At 40.1% G+C, this 22,154-nt stretch overlaps 1 protein-coding gene across 1 annotated transcript in view; it reads left to right on the top strand.

Annotated features, from left to right (window-relative positions):
- LOC149203602 (exocyst complex component SEC6-like) overlaps positions 1-22,154 on the top strand; it is a 456,452-nt gene that overhangs the window by 405,606 nt on the left and 28,692 nt on the right. Inside the window, exon 21 of the mRNA XM_089403504.1 lies at positions 1,150-1,219. Coding sequence (XP_089259630.1) covers positions 1,150-1,219 — 70 coding nt within the window. The remainder of the gene's footprint in view (positions 1-1,149; positions 1,220-22,154) is intronic.

Here is a 22,154-nt window from a genome sequence, read left to right on the forward strand (position 1 = left end):
CTCTAGGTGACCTTTATAGGGAAGCTTCCCTTGTAGAAATTAATTCACCACCAAACAGTGGGAGAAAACCACTGAGGTGACAGTGGTGGCCAATCTCTTATTGCCATAAGGTCTAGATTTTCCGAGTGGGGCTTTGCACTTGGCCTACTAAATTTTGTGATAACAAGACCCTTGTGATAGCATTGGGTCTGGGTTGGGGACAATTCATACATTCATTGTAGACACCCTCCTTCCCGCTCATCTAGATCTCAATAGAGGGTGTTTGTTATACCTAGATCTTCCAAAGTACATCCATTTATTCTAGTTCATCTAGACATTCCTTCATCATAGATTTCTTCACATCGACCTTAGATGGTAGGAGAGATCCACCTTCCACCAATGAAATTTTAGATGTTAGTACCTTCTCGTCACCAATAGGTGATGGTTCCCCCAAGCCTTGATCACTTTCTCTAGGCACTTCATATTGAGACATTTCTCTTAGTTCTCAAGCTCTTGAGAGGAACCCTTTATTTTGTGGGATTATCAACTTTGCAACTTTTATTACTTAGATTACTGGCTTTAGATCCTAGGTCTTTCACCACAGAGGTTAGACATGCTTTTATAAGATCTGCACCCACACTCCCATGATGTATTGTTTCTGATGGAGATTAATCATACCATTTTATCTTATCTTATCTTGTCTAGTTAGTCCATATCAATGTAAATTCTCGTTAAGTATCATCAACTATCGTTTGCACAATTAAGTGACCTTGTGGAATTCTTTGAGAACTTGTGTGTTAAATTACCTCCGATTTTATACTTGACATGGATACTAGTTTTCCTTTCAGGTCATATATGGTTGTAATGCTTGTATCTTATTGCCTATCCTTGTTGAAATATGAAACTAAAATATTATTTGACCAAGATGTTAGCAAGAACCCTTTTTAAGTAAAAATAAATTTATGTAGTGTAATTTTTTCTTTTGGTAGTCATCAGTTTTGGTTATTGTATGGTCGAGTTCAAATGGAAGAATGGCATCACCTCAATTTCAATGGATAGACAATTTAGACTAATTTCTTTGGAATAAATGCAGTACTCTTTTCCAAGAGTTTTTATGCTTTCTGTTTTAAGTGTTTATTCTCATTCTTGCTATTATTTTTGACCTAACAGAGTGGTATGAAGGAACTGTAACTGAATACTTGGTTGCCACATTTGGAGACTATTTTACTGATGTGAAATTGTAAGTCCTTTTTCTCTTTCTAGCTAATGACGTGGGAAACTGTAAATCTTTTAGTTCTAGATTGTTATTTGTTGACATGTTTTTTGTTTTCAAGTATGTCAACCCTAGGTTTTGAATTTCATCTTTTCAATCCCAAAATTCTAATGAGACTCTTATTTGTTGGTACTGATATTAGGTTTTATCTTCTTTTGCAATGTTTTTCTGTATAAATATATAATATTTAGTGTGTATTGTGGTGTACTTTTCATAGTTTTCTGTATTAAAACATTTTGGCTGTACACTATTATATTTTTTCAGTTCTTGTACCTCACCTCATGTATGCGCCTCTTGTACCTTACAACTATGCTTCCCCATGAACATAGCCAGATATAAGGAAGAATCCATGAGATTTAGGTTAAAAGAGAGTCATAGACACCCTATCCTAGTAATTGTTTGGAAAGATTTGTATAATCACAACCTATTGCAAAATATCTTATGGGCCCTGTTAGCACCCAAATTATATGTGTGTGATAAAAGACCCAATCAACAATGCACAATTCAATGGGAACCTTTTAGGAAGGTCAGCCTCTGTCACCTCAATAACTTGTCTTCTCACCTTAAGCCGGTTCTCCTTCAACTCAAGGAGGGCTCCACTACTAAGATCACTAAGGCTTAGACAAAAGGGCACAAGGTGATGTCAATTATAGTGTTAGTGAAATGGTTTTTGGAGATTTTTAGGGACTTTTTTGAAGAAAAGGCAATGGAGGGATATGAAGATTAGTGCCAGTATCCTACTAGGGCTATGGAATCAAGACGAATCAAGCTAGGTTGGTTATCTTGTCCTCATGGATTAGAGAAAGTGGTTAGAACCTCATAATAGCTAAATTAACCCATTAGCTAACCCTCATACATGTGAAAATGTTGAAATCCCACCAATCCTAAAATCCTGAAAAATGTTAAATCCACTAAATTTTGAGTAGGATATGAAATTCTACTTTCTCCATATGAATTCTAATAAGGTTGGAACCTGTTGTAGCAACTATAACAACCCTAACTTTTTTCTGAAAAGAGCCAAATTATAGGGTCCACTCTTTCAAAATCTTAAACATCTAGATGATCTACCCCTTAAAGCTATTCTTCATGCCTTTATGCGGCGTGGATGGGAGGGTTTTTAACTTAGAAAATGTGAAAGAATGAAGGCTGCATCACAACCTTGCCATATGGTGCATCACAACCTTGCAGTATTACACATTGCAACCCCGCAATGTAGTTCTCTGTCACAGATCTTTTTGAAATAGTGCATTAAATATGCTCAAACAGGTGAAAAATCTATATAAGTTCCCCTCCCCTCCATTCATTTTCATCGTATTGTTTATTGCAAGACTCTTTTGCTTCTCACATTGCACAATTTGGTAGCTCTTCCGTATCATTTGGAGTTGCATAGTGCTGCCTGGAGTGTAACAGTCACACCACATTCCAGGTAGGTATTGCACACCTTACTCATGCTCATTGTTTTTGTTAATAAACCTAACTGTTGGAAATATTGAGAGGGGGGGGGGTGAATCATTATTTCTTTTACAATTGTTATTTTACTAGTTTTAGATCACTTATAAACTGAACACAAAATGAACAATATAGAATAGATGATTTTATTAATCAGAAATGACGAGGACTCCAATCCCCTTCTTTACAATAAATCAGGTACAATAATGTTTAGGGCTCCAACCCTAGATGAAGACACCAATCTCCAATCTACTAGGCTCCAACCTGTATTTTGCCAAGCATTGAATTCGAATTCACGAGGCTCCAACCTCTAGGGCTCCAACCCTATCTTCTTGAGGACTCCTATCCTCTAGGGATCCAACCCTCTGCTTTAGATCTTCAATATGGATTCAATGGTTCTTCAAGGCTTCCAATGTCTTCTACAACAAACCCTGGTAATGCTCTCAATCAATCTTCAATAACCCTTCTTTCATCAATGACAACTTTATGGTTCTCAAAAAGTGTCTCCACAGCTCTTCATGTCGCCCATACAATGTTCTTTAAGGTCACATTATGAGGGCTCCCATCAGTGCATTATGATCTCCAAGGGTGCCTTCAAGATTGGCTTAAGTCTTCAATAATTCTTTCCCAATATGTCTTCACAATATCCTCAACAAGTTTCTTAATTTTGACTTCAAGGGGTCTTCAACAATGCTTTGACTAAACCTTCAAAATAGCCTTTCAATCTCAATTCAACCCTAGGTCTTCAATGTCCCTTCAACAAGCCTCAATAGTGCCCAACAAACCTTCAATTTACGCTTCAAGGAATTCCTAAGGATACTCCTTTAAAGACTACTCATAATTTCTTCAAAGGTTCTCCAACTCTGCCCTATTCTGTTCTCAAGAGAAGACTTCAACAAGCTCTATTTGTCCAATCCCAATAAATCAACACTTCGACCATGACAAATATGGCAACTTTGACCACGACAACTTCAACCACAAAAACTACGGGAACTTTGACCATGACAACTACGACAACTTCGACCACGACAACTATGGAAACTTCAACCACGGTAGCTTCAACCATGGCAACTTTGACCACGGTAGCTTCAACCACATCAACTTTGACCATGACAACTATGACAACTTCGACCACGACAACTACGGTAGCTTCGACCACAGAAACTATGGTAGCTTCGACCACAGCAATTACAACAATTGCTCTGCTCCTAGCTTGAACCTGTGGGAGACTATTTAACCCAAGAACAATTACACAAGCTTATCTTCCTTTCTTTTCTAGGTTGCAGCTACTTCTCTACCTCTTGTCTTGTCTCCACTGAAAAATATGAGCTTGAACGGACGAATTTAGGTTTATATTTATAGTGGATTTTCCATATTCTGAAGGGACACATCTCTTCGCCAAGGGTTATGAGCCTACTCAAGTCGGCTTGGACAGTTTGACAACTTTTGACATATGCTGATTTCAAAAAATGATTTCTCTTCAACGGTAAGGAATTAGGAGGCAAGCGAGTACTCATTGAAGCTTATGACCTCCTCTATAAGCTGATATAGTATTCCCTTCAAGATATGACCTCTAATGATGGAAATTTAATTTTTCTTTCATCATATGCATATATTTCATAACATCCCTATTAAAGAATTTCTTTTATTAAATTAGAGCATCAAGTGGATTATAATTTTTTTCACTATTTCGACATGCTAGTGCATGTGATCTTCATGCATTAGGATTTGCATAAGGAGAGTCTTCAATAAGGTTAGGGCAACATCACAAAAGGGTTATTCATCCATCACAAGGGTTAGGACATTTGCCATTTCCAACAATGCCATATTGACATCAATGACAACTTTGACCAACACTAGCATTACCTACTGTTGCGTGTTTGTTAGTCTACCTAATCCTTCGCCTTCCACTATACATATAATCATGGTTGAACACTCCTCACCCCTTCCAATACTCAGCGATTTCATATTCCCCTTTGCTAGTGCATCGTGCTTTATCATTGCGCATTTGCATTACTCTTTGGCCTGCGCACACTGCATAGCTATGCCACAACCCCCCCATGTCACATCACAATTATTTTTATAGTTTGACTTTCAGATTTGCACCATGACGCAATCTCTTTGCTCAACCTGCAATAAGATCATGCAATGCGGTACATTGCAACTCACTCCGTGTCTCGTCGCAAATTTATTTAACAACTTAACTTCTAGTATTGTGCTATGACACATTCCTCTTGCTCAATCCGCCATAAGGACATGTGATGTGATATATAACTGTATCACAATTGGTCCCCTCATCGCATTGCATTGTCGCTTCCTAGTCTAACTCCTTTCCTTGCGCGACAAGGCATTACATAGCCTCAAAGTGCACTAATTTATTGCATTGTGCACCAAGTGATTTTTCTTTCTATTTATTTATTATAATGAATATCTTTGATCTTTTGAGTCCAGTGGATTTGCAGTATTTGAGCATATCCTCATCAGAAGATATCGCTCCTCCAAGAAGAAGACCTAGAAATGATCCTGCACAAGAAGGATCAGAAGAAATTCCCATTGCTTCATTACCTACATATGCTGACCCAAGATGCTTTATTGACGAGTCTATTTCCATCAGTTGGTCTAAGATCTATCCAATGTTGCAAACATCGACATCGGGATAAAATCGGCAAGGGTTTGGAAAACCAAAAGATCGCAAAAATCGGGAAAATATCGATAAAATTTGGCAAAATTAAGATACCATAAAAATATCTGTAAAAATCGGGATGTTATCAAGATGTTCGCAACAATGGATCTATCACCTATTTGCAAAGAGAGAATACCATGATGGAGAAGAAGATATCAGTGTCTATCAAAATGTTAGAAGATCATGGTTACACAAAGTATCATCTCATCCAACAACCTTTCCATGTGGGGAGACTATTGAATGGATCATCAAATGCATTGATATTAGGGACATTCATGGAAGCAACATCACTGCACTCCTGTACCCTTGAATAGTTGAATATTATAAACTACCTAAACATCAAGTGGCTTTCTCAGTGAGTTGTTATCACAATTTTAGTCTGAGCAACAAAGATGTTTTAAGGAGTTGGTGGCAGGACCCCAACAAATTTAGGAGAAAGGATGATATAATATATAAAATTGTAATGTTCCAAAATTAAACGAACAATGATATACAAAAGAAAATTTGATTAATGCACAGAAAAATCAAACGATTAGCAAATACTTAATACACAACTGAGCCATTTTATTTATGAATGGAGCAAGTACAATAGTGTGGAAAAAGCACCTGGGCTTGCCTCAAGGGCAAGCTAGACAGAACCCAGGTGTCAATAGTAATCCCAAATGCTAGAAATCAACTGCTCCTCTAAGGCTCTGTGCTGTCTCCTAGTGACTACAACTGATGGTTGGAAAGGAGCTGCAAGAAACCCCGCCTTCGGTGCTTAGAAAATGATGAAACTTCAGCCACAAGCTCCTTGGCCAAAACCCACAAAAACCCAAAAAGGGTTTGGCCTGAACCCAACCTCCCAAATTCGACCTCCTCTATGGCCTACGCCCTCCAAACAGCTCCAGAAATACGGCCTGCAAGAAATGGCCACAAAGTCTTCCTCCAAGCTCTGGAAAGGGAGCAAACTTCACCCTGAATAACTCCTCCAACCTCCATGACAAAGCTCAACCTCAAGGGTTGATACTCTACCCACCAAATGAGCTCCAAAACACTACCTCTGCGCTGGCCTAGGTAGTGCGAAAGTCACACTGCCAAACCAAAAGCTCAATCAACTCCCAAACTCCGCCAAAGGCTGACAATCCTTAGCCTCTCCTCCAGAAAATCTCACATCAAAACTCCACTGCTCAGCTCGACAAACAACTCGACCTCCTCTCTCACTACATCCTCCAGAAATACGCACCACCTGGAAGGAAATGCTACTGCTGGAAATCAAAATGTAATTCTCCTCCTGATGAAATGAAGGAAACCTTCCTAGGGTGTCACTTGAAGTCCCCCGAAGAAAGGGTGAGCTCTTCGCCTGAAGAACTCGTGCTAAACAACCAGTGACTCGGCTAAGCAACTCAAGCAACCAAGAGAAATCGATATACTCTCATGAATGAATAAGAAGAGGAGAGTTGCCCTCCTTATATAGTTTTCATGGGGCACTTTTCCCTCCATTTCATCCTCCATTGTGGGCCCACACTTAACCAACACCATGCAAAAGTTATCCCCCTCCATGAAAATTGAACTAGGGAGTGCGTAATTCCCTAGTGAGGGTGGCCCGCATGTGTAACTTAACTACCAAAAAAAACATCTTCTCCTAGTCTAATCTCCTAATAGAATCGAATGGGGTCCACTATCTCCAAAATTGGACCCATAATACAAAATTAAATCTTGTTCGAAAGTGATTTAGGAAGGGACATGTCAAAAACAAAGCTACTTAGAAAAAATTATAAGATTCTTGCAACTATGTGTTATAGATTTCATGGCAAGGCCACAACCAAATTCTTCGAGAGTTGAATTACACTTATGTATACATGCGCCCATGACAAAGTCATATTCAATTGGGACGAAACCATTGAAACATCCATCTAGGCCAAGGTGACAGGGCCCAACATCTAGTAGGTGGAAAGCAATTGGAGTTCTATATGGCTTCATATTTACTTGACTGTATATGTGGTAGATGCAAGTTCAAAATGATAGGGTGGAAGTGGAATCTCGTCCCCCGACATTCAACTAGTGCATTTATTGCAAAGATTTGTGGGAAGCAATGATATCAAAACCGAACTGGTGATCGAATAGAAAAACCTTGTGCACCAGGAACCGGTCGTAACTAGACCGGAACTAGTAAAAAACCAGAAAAAATCGGCTTACCAAAAACCCATAAAATATTCATATTTTAAATAAAAATATATATCTTCATGTGCATCGATATGAATCCAAACCATTTATACACAAATATGCAAAAGTTCTCATTTACATAACATGTAAGGGTGCACATAACCGGAATAACATTGAGTGCAATCCATCTCTGAACCAAAAATGCATCAACAAATAGGCTCTAGATGGCCGCTAACATCCAAAAAAAATCACGCTACAACAAACACCTAGATATCATCAAAATCATTGCCTATATTGGGGCCTTCGTCATCAATATAACCATTTAGGCATTAAAATAAGATAGAAGAAAACGTAGCTTGTCATGTCAAGATTTTGTTTGAGTGATGTGTACATTTTTAGTAGTCATGATAAAGGAGTTTGACGACCAATGCCACTAACATAAAAGTACATAGAGGGTTTGGTTCTCTTTATTAAATACTAGTTCCATACCCTCGTACATGAAAAATCGAATTGAAACGTTGCAATCCCCCCAATCCTAAAATTCTAAAAAACTGTTAAGTCTGCTAGATTTCGAGTGAAACCTAAAATTCTACTTTATCCATATGAAATCCAATGAGGTTGGAACCACTCTCAAACATCTTTAGTCATTTCATGGTAATGTTAAAAATTTAAGTAAAAGGATGAAAGTGAAAGATAAAGGGGAATGTCACTTTTACTTTAAGAATTTAACATTACCATGAATTGCATAGCAATATTAGGAGCAAAGGCTTGACCATGAGGCTGAGGGCCTAGGCTTGAATATTAGGCTAGCCTAGGGAAGAATTAGAAGTGGGCCAAACAAATGAAAAAATAAAAAAATACAATTTTTTACGCTGCCTGCATAGGTACATGGAACCGGTCCTGAACCGGTCGGTTCAGTGAAATAGGCCTGTTCCGTTACAAAACCGGCTTGTTTGGTACCGAACAGGCCTATTCCAATTTGGAGGGTCGATTCGGACCGATTTTGGGCCAAAAACGGTTGTACTGGCCAATTCCACTGGTTCCGATCCAGTTCTGATAACTCTGGTGGGAAGGTCAACACGTAACATCATACACAAAAATAGTTGAAGGCTTTATTTTACTGCTATCCCACATTCTATTCGACCATGATTCACTTTGTATATCAGATCGCGCTAAAGCAAAATCACAAGTAGCTGATTGGTTCACCCCACTAGACTCAACATACATTAGGGTTTTTGAGTCATGGAAGCTCGCCACATGAGCTCTTGTTGTTTGTAACAGATAAAGTAATTTTGTAAGAGGTTCCGTATCAGGTAACCATAGGAGTTGGTGGGATGTTAGCTTGGTCGAAGAAGGCATTGTGGCCTGCATACCCATTTTATGTAGGCATGTATTATATAGGGAATTTCAAAGAGGCACATGCTGAAGTTGTTGATCTAGAGTGTTTCAAATTTGGAGAACTTGGCTTCCATAGATATGACCCAAGGGGTGTGGTCACAACCCATTGCTCCCAATGCAAGTGTAGGTGGGCTTACTCATCACCAATCAATGAAGATGAGGAGAAAATAAAAAATTGTTACAATGTTGTAGAAGCCCTAGGAAACAAAAATGGCTTCGCACTCACAAATGTCTTAGAACTAACAACAGGAGAACATTCCAAAGGGAAGGAGGAAAACTACAAGAACGTTGATCAGAAAAGAGAGAGAAAAGGAAGCAACTAAAAAAAAACGAAAAGAAACTAAAAGACCTATTGCACACTTTTTGTCAAAGTTCCAAGGAAGCAGATGTACCAATTTTTTCAAAAGGATTGCATCATTAGTCATCAGTTTATTGAGTCATTGTAAACCCATTCTGCAAATTTATAATGTAAATGATGCTAGTAAGTTTGTGTGTGTATGTAACAACCTACGTAAGCCTATTATTTTGGCAAGAGTTTCATCCTAGGAGGTTTTTCGTCTCACTGATTCATTTGTGTTTCTAAACACGGATGGTTGGAAAAGTTTTTCCTTCTAACCTCACCCCAAAGCTAGGGTGGAATTCTTCGTCAAAGTTTTAGGTGAGTTCTTGTGTTTTAGTCGAGTCTTATGTAAAAGTGATTTGGGAATAATTTAAGCTAATTGGCTAAATTATTTTATTACAAATCACTTGGTTTACTAGGTCATATTGTTGTAGGTTTTAACTCTGTCGAGAAATTACCTGCATGCGAATTCTAAAAACAGAAAATAAACAATGGCGAAAACATAAAACATAAAACAAATATACACAGAGATTTTCCCTTGTATCCCAAAATTGGGACTACCAAATTGATTTTTCATTATGCTCCTTTCAATGTTAGAATACATATATATACATGTCGAAACATTCATAAACCCTAATCCATTGACCCTGGATTAGAACATAACTGTAGTTCCCTTGACTAGATCTACAAAATACCATGGGCAAAAAACCATCATGCCCAAAACCATGTGCAAAACCCATGCACAAAACCATAGGTAGGTCCGCCCACCTAATATAGGGTCCATTTTTTTCCCCTTGGGGTTGCCCTAAACTTTGTACAGGGGGGCTACTGCGGCCCTAAAATCCCCCTGCTGCGCCCAACAATTGTGTCATGGAAAGAATATAACACACACCCAACAATTGTGTCACAGAATTGGGTAATTAATTGAGGGTCTATATCAAGCGAGTTTTCCCTCTTTGAGGGTTAATTGTCAAAAATCTTATGTAAAAAATATCTTAGTGCATGGTCACTCATACTTAGACATCATCTCTAAAATATTAGAGGGTGAAAAAATTATTAATCCCCTCAAGTGTCAATAAATTAAATTTTTTGTTAAAAATAAATTAAAATCCTAAGCCAAAATTTAATTAATTAGAGTCAAAATTAAATGTTTAGAGAAATTAAATTCTCCAAGTGGGAAAATTCGTGGGTCTAAAAGAAATTAATTTTTTGAGGTCCCCCACCAAGGGAGTATTGGAAATTTAAAAAGAATTTTGACTTTTGGACCTTGGTGGTTAAGTCAAAATCAAAATTTTGAGGAAATTATCTCAAAATAATTAATTTTGAGTTAATAAAAAATGGATTAAATGAGAAATTCGAAAATTCCTCAGAAATAATTATTTCAACAGTGGAGATTAAAAGATGATCAAATATTTTTCGATGACTAAGATTATTTTGACGAGGATCAAGCCAACTAGTCGTTATTTTTCCACTTGAAGGATTTACCTATAAATTAGAGAGTCATTTGAGTCTCAAGCCATCTGATATTTGGCTAAGAAAATTCTGCAGAGAAGCTTATGTAACACTATTTTTCCACTGGGAATGTTTTATGAATCATAATAAAGACCTTGGTGTTCAGATCATGGTGTTCATTGTTCATTGATTTGTGGTATGTGCTGGGTACGGGCTTTCCTATATTGTGTTTAATATCTTTGAAAGTTTGTTTTTCATTAGATGGGGAGAACATTCTATTGGTAGATTTTGCGTTTATGTTAGGTGATCTGATTCGTCATATGTCTAACAAGCTTTCTTGAGAAAAATATATAGTGTTTAAAGGTTCACTAGTCCTTGGGCTCCAAGTTCACAAACTGTGGGCATGAGCTAACCTTGTTTGGATTTCAAATATATTGATGGTTTATCTAACTTCACTAAGGCTATAGCTTGCATTTATTTTCCAAAGTATTATTAGCCATTTATCAATTGAAAACTCCATAAAAAATTATTTCTCAAAATTTCTTTTAAAAAGCATTGTATATTTGTAAATTTTGTAAATTATATTTTCTAATTGGGGTTTAAGGATTCTTTTTTCTCCATTTTTTGCAGCTAAAATCAAGTGAAAGTTGGAAGAGAGCTAGATCTAGGCCCTCAAGGGTAAGATCTAGTCTCCCAATTTTTTTGCAAGGGCAACCACTAGAGAAATTGCAGTAAATTTCAGATCTGAAGCCAATAATTTTTTCTAAAGCGAGGGTTTCAACTTTCAGCCCTCTTGGGCTCGGATCCAACCTCTCCAGGGCCAGCGTCTCCCTCTCCTAGCCCTGCATCAACCTATTAGGCCCCTGCGTAACCCTTTCTGGCCTCCCATAGGCCTGCATCATCCTCCAGGCCTCTCGAACTTCCCTCCTTGGCCTAGTGATGAGGGTTTTAGGCTTTTTTCGACCTAACCGTGGGCCCTAGGCCACTCGGCCACCCTCCTTAACCTTGGACGGTTGCCTTTAGGGCTGGCCGCGAGCTTTTCAAGCCCCCTCCTAGCATCTTCCCCCTCCTTCCTCCTCCCGGCGTCCTCTCTTCCCTTTACTCTCCCTTTTTTGGCCTCTTTTGACCCCTTTTTAGCTCTCATTCGACCTCTAACCCTAGCCGCTAGCCCTTAGAGGGTTTTCTCCCTCCAACGTCAGGCCTTCTTGGCCTTCTCCCGCCACCTTTGCCTCTTCCTTGGCCCCCTAAGCCATCTCTTGCCCAACCCTAGCCCCATTGGGCCTAGCATTGACCTCTTTTGGCCCTACTTTGACCTCTGTCCATTTCTAAATTTTTTGGGACTGAATACTTGGTGTTTTTTGCAGAAGATTTGGCTCAATAGTTTGCATTTTTAGGTGACATCTTCATTGAAAAATGTTGGCAAGTTTGGGCAAGTAATCTACAAGGCTTTGGGCATAGGGTTTTCTCTCTAGACCCTCATTCTCTCACTGTTTTGTTATAGCTGTAATCTTTATTTCATAACAATGATATAAAAACCTTAAAATCACATCTAAGTGGTCTAAAAACCCCAAAATTTTCGTAATAAAATTTTCCTAAATTTTGGGCCACTTAGGCATTAAGTATCTATGTTATGAATATAATTCATAACAAGTAAATAAATAAAATAAATGTAAATTATAAATAATTAAATATTGATTATGTTAAGTAGTCATTAAGTTAAGTGAAAAGGCATGTGTAAAAGACATGCCCAGTCACGAAAGGACACCTGCTTAGGTATATATATATGGGTCCTCATTGTAACACTCATCACTTGTACAATTTTTCTATATAATAAATTATTATTCTTAAATACCTCTTGCGTATTTTTACATTCAAGCCTACAAGCTATCAATTTTATGCTTCAATGATATCAGAGCCATGGTGCACAATATAATCATGCGTGTCTTTGAACGTTGTTCGCCACACAATGTACCATTACATTCACGTCCTGAATGCATTGAGCAGTTTAGTAAAATTCAAGAAGCATTTCAACGTTTAGAAAAATCAATTGCAGAAGCTAAAGCATGTCGAAAGGAAATTGATGATAAGGAAGATAATAGCGACAATGAAGAAACGAAAAAAGATGAAGATGATGATCCAGATGAAGATGATGTGGATGAGGACTATCTTGAGAGACAGGAAGATGAACAATATCGTAACAATGAGGAAGAAGACATTGATGATGATGAAGAGGAAGACATGGAAGAAGCAAAAGAAGAAGATATTTTTGAAGATAATTATGAAGACGACATATTTGAAAAAGAAAAAGTGGATTATGGGGAAGAGAAAGAAGAAAATGCAGGAATTCCTGTTGATGGGAAAGAAGGTCCAGCAGATGTCTGTCATTGAATTGGATGGAACAGTTGGGGATATTAAATCAATGCCATTCATCGAGTCTTTGTGTCAACTGTCATATTTAGTTGGGCCAGTTGGACCCTCAGCTGTTGTTGTTTCCAGTCTACCATTAAGTAACAAAAACTCATACAATAAGAATATTAAATGTGGAGCAAATGATTTTTCAAGGTTGATGAAAGCAAAGCTTGAACGGTCTAAGAAGCGATACTTTTTTAGGAATTTTGACATAATTCAACCAAAGAATGATTTCGAGTTTGAAAAGTGGGATTGGCTGACTGATGAATTACCAACCGGTACCAAATTGATTATGGGGTTGAATCCTCCATTTGGTGTTAAATCTGCGCTTGCAGTATCATTTTCCCAACCAAGCCTGTGTTCGTTGTTGAAGGACTGGCTCTCAGAACAGGAGTGGGGTTTCCAGCAGAAAAGAAACTGCAGTATCGTTCGTTGTCTATGCGTGAGAGGCAATCCTGGCATCTGCGGATTTTTTTTCCGTGGATCAGAGGCGTGGAAGGTCATCATAATGTATGATTGCCTTTTCGCTTACATGCTTCACCGCCACAACGTTATTCCAGTGAGATGGTATAACGACAACCCAACTGACGGAGAGCTCCAAAAGCTTTTCGATCGCCTCACAAATGTTGTTGCTACCCACAAAATTCCGATTGCCAATGAGCTGGGTCCCTCTACGACTATAACTACACCACCCTTGCAGTTGCTGCCACTTCTTCCACCTTGCGGTCGTCCATTACGCCACACTCTGGTTCTGGACATGGACAAAACTCTTCTATTGGAGCGCCATGAAAAGTTGCCCGTAAAGGAAGGGTCGGAATATTTTGAGACCGTGGAGACATTCCCTAATAGTGGTAAACAAAGGAAGTTGTATATTTACAAGAAACCCGACTTGGAATGCTTTTTAAAAGAGATGGTGGAGATTTTCGAGATGGTGGTGTTCACTCTGAGCATTAAAAGTAGAGCCGACTACTTCCTGGACCAGATTGACCCCCAAAACTTCATCAAGTTCAGGCTTTACAGAGATTCATCGTGCCATGTGGAAGGCAAGTATGTTAAAGACCTGTATCACCTGGGAAGGGATCTGAGAAGGGTAATTATCATTGATGACACCCCCATTTCCTACGAGTTTCAACAGACCAATGCCATCCCCATCATACCTTTCCAGGGTCTCAACACCGACACGGAGCTCAAAGCACTCACCCCCTTATTACACAAACTCGCTCAAGAGGAGGATGTTCTCCCATACATTGTCAACCCATTTGCTACACAGTGAAAGATTATGCAAGCTTGTGCTCTGTTCTGATAGCCAACGAACCGTCCACCCATACAAACCATTTAAACGTTACTTCCGTTCTGATAGCCAACGAACTGTCCACCCATACACATCGTTTAAACGTTACTTCCGTCTCCGCCATCAAATGTTGTGCCCCCAGGTCGAAAGACATGACGTCAAGTACAGGTTGGCTTGATAAATATGTTAATGTTATAGTGGGGTAACACACACCACCTAACTTCGATTGTACAATAACTATATAATAGTTACAACATAATAATTAAAAAAAAAATTAGAGTTATTTAATAGATATATATATATATATATAAGCCCCAAGGGTTAGCTTAGTTGGTCAAAATCAGTGCCTCGCCATCGGGAGGTCACAGGGTCCATTCTCCCCGAAGCCCTTGGGGTCAGGTCTTGCAGTAGGCCAAGGGGCGTCAACCCAGATTTTTCTGTGGACGTAGTGCCACCCGTTGACCAGGGTGTCCGTGAACCACTCTATATATATATATATATATGTAAAAAAAAAAAAAAAAAAACCAAGGGGATATTATAGATTCTACATGACGAGACGCTTGCCAGATTATATACATCAAGTGACAGACACTAAGTGAAGAAAATCGACTGCATTAAAGCTTTGAGGACAAAGCTTCTGAAGGAAGGGGCTATGTTATGAATATAATTCATAACAAGTAAATAAATAAAATAAATGTAAATATCAAATAATTAAATATTGATTATGTTAAATAGTCATTAAGTTAAGTGAAAAGACATGCCCAGTCACGAAAGGACACCTGCTTAGGTATATATGCGGGTCCTCATTGTAACACTCATCACTTGTACAATTTTTATATATAATAAATTAGTATTATTAAATACCTCTTGTATGTTTTTACATTCAAGCCAACAAGCTATTAGTTTTTATGCTTCAATCTAGCCTAGATCTAGTTTTTAGCTTGCTGGAATATCTCTTCATAATTGTGAAATCAGATCTGATATTTTCTGAATATTGCATTTTAAAAGGCAAAAAAATCAAATTTGTAGTTTGACAAGCTTACTCTAAGTATTGGGCATAATTTGGCATTTGTTGTAACATTAATAGCTCACTGATTGTTCACTTTACTTACTGCTGTAATAAGTGTTTCAGATCTGATATAACAGTTAGTAACTCATCATAAGTGGGTTAAAATTCACTAATTTACATTGGCAAGTCGTTAGATTACTCCTTGGTTGTCTTACGATTCATGTGTTTGGCAATTTCCTTGTTTTAAAGTGAGATATTTACTGCTGTCCCATATTGCATCATAAGTAGCTCTTCACGAGTTACATTGTTCATAGTGGTTTATGTTGTTAAGTTCCAACATCTACTTTTCTTGTGTTAGATTTTGAGAATTTGTTAACTTGGCACTAAAATCACTCACACATCTAAATTATAATCAAGTAACTTTGGGCAATTGAAATCTAATTGGCATTGTTCCATTGGCATAAGATTATTGGAATATCTTGAAGTAATTGTGATTGGCATCTTGTGTTGATAATCATTGTTTAATTAATAAGTGGATAAGTGCTCTAAGATCCTTCAATTGTTATCATTGATTAAGTATCTTGTAGATTGATTTATTGTTGGCATTAAGTTATTGGCACTCTTTTGGTTGTAAGATTGCATTTTGATTTACAAGTACTCTTGTCTTTAAAGAAATATCATAACTTTAGCGCTTAAAACCTTAAGCAATTTTAACTAAAAATCTCACTCGTAATCATTGCATAAACATTCTAGGTTTAACTTGCACTAATAGCTTACCTCCAAGCATAAGCTTGGTTGATAGGATCCTAGGACAACCCTTTCTCATCTAGCTTGAAGGATTCAACCCTTTTTAGTGGTTAACACAGTGACCTTGCAGTCGTTAGAGCCACAGTCTCTGCAGCGCCGAAGACACTGGGTGGTTGGAACACAGCGGGAGGTATTGTTAATCAAGCCTCTGCTTGCTTCTCGTTGGCTTCCGTCTCAAAATCTACTCTAAAGACTAATCTCAAAATAGTTAAGAGGGTGGCTCCATTTAGACTAGGCATATAACTTAAAATTAACCAAGATCCTTGCATTTCACGTAGTTTCTAAGACTTGCATCTCATATAGGTTAGTTGACATTTAAGCAACAATTGTCCACCCGATTACTTCGTCCTGATTTCTAATAAGCAAGAATTTTGACTCCACAAGGCACTAGTCTCATTTCTAAATCTAATCAAATCCTTAAGTCTTGCTAAATTTATCCAAGTATCTAAGCCATTCAACTGTGTCTCACGGACAAGTTAGTTTCCAACTTGTCTCCCATCATCTCATTTCCATAGGGACTACCCCTCATAGCCTGTTGTTGGGAGAAAACTAGAACGGAGTGGGCGGGGATCAAAGTGACAACCCTTGCCCTGAGCGGCTGTCACGGTGCTTGTACAATCTGAGCGACAACAAGACCTATGGTTAAAGAAAGATAGGAAAGAAGCATAACAGAAAGCAAGAGAAGAAAGAGAACGTTACAGAAGGAAGAAGAGAAGAAGAAACAAGAGGAAGAACAACTTGAAAGGGGGGTATTAGAGAAAGAATCCCAAGATGAGGCGAGGCTAAAAGAGAAATAAGAGGAAGCTCAAAATGTCGGCAATGATGACTTTCTCGTCATGGATATCGATCCATCAACCATGGCTTCAAAGCCATTAATAGGAGGTCATTTGTTGATTGGAGAAATGGGCATCATTGTAGGTGATGAAAATCAAGTGATAAACTTACCAAGCTTTTGATTCGACAAAAATACCAACTGGATTGTCCAAGAGAGGAGATATCTGGCCTGGGAACCAGCAAAACCTATCTCGGTGACCACAAAATGGAGCATAATGCCCAACACCCAAGACAATCCGTTAGCCATAGCCTTAGCAGGGACAACCTTTTCCTCAGCAATGAAAAATAATATCCAACATTTAATGTAATGTTCCAAATGGAAAATTAACAGTGATAATCAAGTGAATGCAACAAATTCAACACAATAAAAATGTACACAGATCAGAGAACCAAAAATGAGCCAGAAACATGCCAAAATGGGCCAATTTTATTATATAGTTGAAGGAGTACAAAATAGATTGGAGTGAGTGCACCTGGGCTTGCTTAGAGCAAGCTACAAGCCCCAGGTGGATGAATATCAGCTGCCCAAATGATGCAGGAAGCTCCCCAACAAATGACTGTGTTGGCCCTTGAAGAAGTACACTGTTGGCTGAGTTGGGACCCCTATTTGACCCCTCAAATCTGCCTAGAAAATTCTGCCAAATTATTTCTAAGATCCTTGTCAAAAACCCAGAAAAACCCAAAAAGGGTTTTGGCAAATTCTACCGACCATCCAAGACCCAAAATTTCAGCTCTCTCCTCCCCACTAGCTGCCAGATAATTCTGCTGTTTGGAGCACCAAAACTTCCCAAAAATTATGCTAAATTATGAGCCAACTCCTTGACCTCTGACCATCAAAACCCAGAAATGTTTTGGGCTAACTCCGACCTCCCGGAATTACCAAAATTGGTGCTATGCACACCCTCCTCAATAGAGACTGCGTCCCCAATGGTTCTATCTGCTGCAAACTCTATTTATTTCTACTCAATTTGCAATAGGAATGGTTTAGGAAATTTTCCTGGATGTAGGGGAGAAGTTTTACATCAAATTCCGACACAAGATAGTTGAACCCAGCAACACAAAAACGTTGTCTAGTGACCCCCCTACACAGGTCTTAGGAAGATAAATTCGATCCCCTTAATAGCAGTCACCTCCAGCTCCAAAACTTTCCACAAAGGCTAAGCTCTCCCTCAAGCAACTCCATTGATTTTCTCCTTTCAAAATACTCTCGAAAGCTAGCTAAAATGAGTGGTACGATTCCTCTATTGCGTCCTCTTTGGAGGACAAATTGGATGAAGGAATCTGCTAAAATATGCTGCAATACTCCACAACCGTCTCACCAAAGTAGCAATAGCTTGTCTTCCTAGGGTGACACTCGAAGTCTATCGAAAGAAGGGTGAATTCCCCCCTTGGAGAACTCTGTGCTAAGCAGCACTAGTGATCCAACTAAATAGCTTGAGCAACAAAGGAAATAGATGAATGAACAAAAGATCCCCAAAACTTCTATGCTCCTATTTATAATTTCTTCTTTCCTCCTCATGTGGGTCCTTCCATCCAATATTTCAATTTCCTTCCCTTAGCCATTCGATTTTCCTAAGGGGTTCGAATTCCCCTTTTTGGGTGGCCCCACATCCCACTACCAATTTAATCTCAAGTTTTCACTAATGTTGGTGGCCTCCATCTCTCCAAAAATTAAGTGGGGACTCCCTCCACCCATTTTTCCTAAGTTTACATGCCAAAATATTTCCCAACACCCAATTGCAAAAATTAGAAATTTATCTTAGCAAAATTAATTTAATTGGGGACATTACAGTCCTCCCCACCAAAAATTGCTTGTCCTCAAGCAATGCCTGAACAAGCACCCTCTCGATCAACTGACCCCAACAATCTCTGCACACAATACTGGGGTCCCAAATGTACCACCGAGTCATCTTTGATCTCTGCCCTGTCTTGCCAGGATCCCAAGCCATCCTGATCGACGTGAAGCATCCCTCGCTCCACTCGTTGTCCAACTCATCATAGGCTCCCGACGCCCTCTGCATGCCGCCACTAAGTAGAGCATCATGGTAGTATATGATCTTGATCATCTCCTCGTGAAACTGCTCTATCGAATAGTCCCTCTCGTGCACTTCAGGGGTGGACTCCTGAAGATGCAATCCAATCCTGGTGGGATTGAACCCTCGTCTGCCCGAGCTTCCCCTAATCTCCTCCTACCAATCACCCTGCCACACCGGTGAAGTTCCCCACACCATCAATGAGTCATTAAAACCAAATGGAAGAGTTGGATGACCTTTTGTTATGAAACCAGCTCACAAAAAGATAGAAAAGAAAGATAAACGCCTTAGAATTCAACCTCATTGAGGGGTCAATCTCCTTTACATTACACAAATGAACAATTCTTGGATGATACAAATGACAAGACCTCCTTTCTATATATAGGAGTCTAAGGGGTCATAATATAATCAGAGCCGACATAACAATAATAATGTAAGGGCACAATAATAACAATATTGGGCTTCTATGGGGCACAATAATAATAATATGGGGACTACATGTGCACAACAATATAGTAAGGGGGTTGTACTAATAACAATAAGGGGTTACACTAGTAGTATAGGGACCTAACACCTTCCCCTGTAGAAACTCCACAGGTAGTTGGACTGCTCAACCCTGCTATTCATGAATCCCCTACCCGTCGTAGAAGGATCCTATCCTGCTGCCATCGTGACACCTTGGTCATGCCCGACTGCTCAACATGCTCGTACCAAACCCTCCTCTCCGGTAACGCTCAACCACTATATCCATCACGATCAGCGCTATGACCAACCTGCTAGGACAACTCTGCAATGCTCGAGTCCACCACTCCATGACTAGCCTCGATCCTGAGCGGCAACCTGCCTTGCCATGTGACGAAGGTCTCAGTGACTCCCCATGTGTCAGCCTGGGAAAAAGTTGGATCACCCTCCATCGTAACCCTGCCCATCGATAAGTGGAGTGATCCTCTCGCCAACCGGATCCTTGGATCCCCTAACCATACTGGGAGCTCACAACTCCCACTCCCCATGGGTTGCCGCTGCGTAGCACTGTTACCTGCTAGAACCCATCCGACCCTCATATCTGACCCTTGTATGTCTCCCATAGGTGGACCCCAAGTGCTAAGAACCTGTTCCAAGCATGCCAATCTGCCATGCTCCTGCCAGCCCATACAGTGAAATACGCTATCCCAACTCTTGAGGATACGCCTGGACATAGCACGGAGTCTGGGCACCCTCCTGTAGACGAAGTCTAACATCATTGTCCCTCAAGCTCTTGTAGCGCCTTATACTGTCTCGCCAAAAGTGCACCATGCAACTCCTTTGCAATCACCTTCCCGCGTATGAGCCCAAGGGTGGAACATATGCTACGTCGGAAATTAGCCAATTGATCCCTAAGCCTAAATCCATCAGCTAGTGCATCCATCAAATGTCTCAACTGGAGAGTCTCCTCTCCGCCCATGACCTGCGGTGTCTCACCCAACTGCCTAGGGTGGGCCTCCCATGTGCTGTCGCCTGAACGAAGAGTATCGTGGAACAACAACTATATGCTTTGCGAATGTAAGCAACACTAGAAGATTATGGTTTGGTAGGTCCCTAAGGGAATGATCGAGAGTCCGCAAGGAAATGGGATAGTAACCCTATGGATGACCCTCTCTTTGCCTCGGATCTGCTGACAACCCCCTCGAAGCCCTGTCTCCACTAAACATGGTGTCACCAGATGTTCTACCATATCCTCATCGATCTTAGGTCAGCTGCATCCAATGGTACACCTACTACCCGTTTCCCTAAGTCTCCTTGGAGGTAACACTCCAAGCGCTTGCTACACCGCATCATCTGTCACTACATACCACCCAGTATCACTGCACTCCTTGACATGCCACTGTACACCGCAACCTGTCCCTGTACACCACTGGATACCCTCAGCTACAGCTATACCATCTTGTATCGTCCTATGTTCCGCATGTGTCATTGCACCTGTCACTCCTCCCATGTACTCAATGCGATGTGAGGCACTCCACAACACAGTTCGACATACTACATCACACCCCCATGCGTCTCCATGCCCATTTGCAGACCACTGCTCGACGCTAGATGCTCCTACCCTTCCCTAGATGTGATGGCCTAAAGATGTGTCCATATGCATCAACCCGCACCCGAACGGTATCATCACCTCCACCATCACATTACCATACTCTCCGATGAGTGGATCTCCCTTCCAAATCCTCCCTGAGGGGCCCAAGAAGTGAATATCTCTAGGTACCAGTAGCGATGCCACCCCTGCTCTGCGCCTCTCTATCCTCCATGCCCCATGCAAGTGTGAGGAATCCCCAACTCCATACAAGGCACTATCTGGTGGCCTACCAATGCCACCTCCTCTAACAAACTCCTGCCATAGTATGTTGATCATCCTGTGATCCCATGCACAACCATCATACCAAGACAACCCAAAGAGTCTTCCCACAAACTGGTTGGCCACTGGTATTGACCAAAACTCCCTTAGCGAATGCACATGCTCAACTGTTAGGTCAACTATATCATCCAGGTCATAGTCAACCAGTATACCTAGGAAATGATAGGTGGTCCCTCCTAGATTCCAATCCCAATCTGGGCTTCCGACATCCCTAGTGCCTGGAAACTCCTGTTGAGCTACACTCGGGTCCACTACCATCTCCATAGCCCACTCCACTGGGTACCAACTCAGAATCTCTCGCCATCCAACCCAAAGAGAGGGATCGAATGCACGAACTCCTGCACATAGAACAACCCCAGCATGCAGATGTTGCACCTTGTGCAACTTAGGTCGTCTCATCTTGCCATCCTGATCAACACATGAAATCTGACTAGGTAGCTTTGTCTCTCTCTCCCCAATGGGCAAAGGTAATTTAATAGTTTTGCCAACCCCGTCTCTGTATGCCTAAAGAGGGTGGCTCTGAAGCTCCAATGTGCACTCTAGCTGCAACAGTAGGGAATCCAACCACTCTCCAAGATGAGTCAATTTAGCCATGGACTTGACACAAACTGCTCTCATGCCCCCCAGATCCTCGTTCTACTGCAGAATAGCCTCTCGTAT

Source organism: Pinus tabuliformis, chromosome 2_1 (assembly GCF_031772625.1).
Source record: "Pinus tabuliformis cultivar Carrire ecotype Pingquan chromosome 2_1, CPIR1, whole genome shotgun sequence".
NCBI lineage: Eukaryota > Viridiplantae > Streptophyta > Pinopsida > Pinales > Pinaceae > Pinus > Pinus tabuliformis.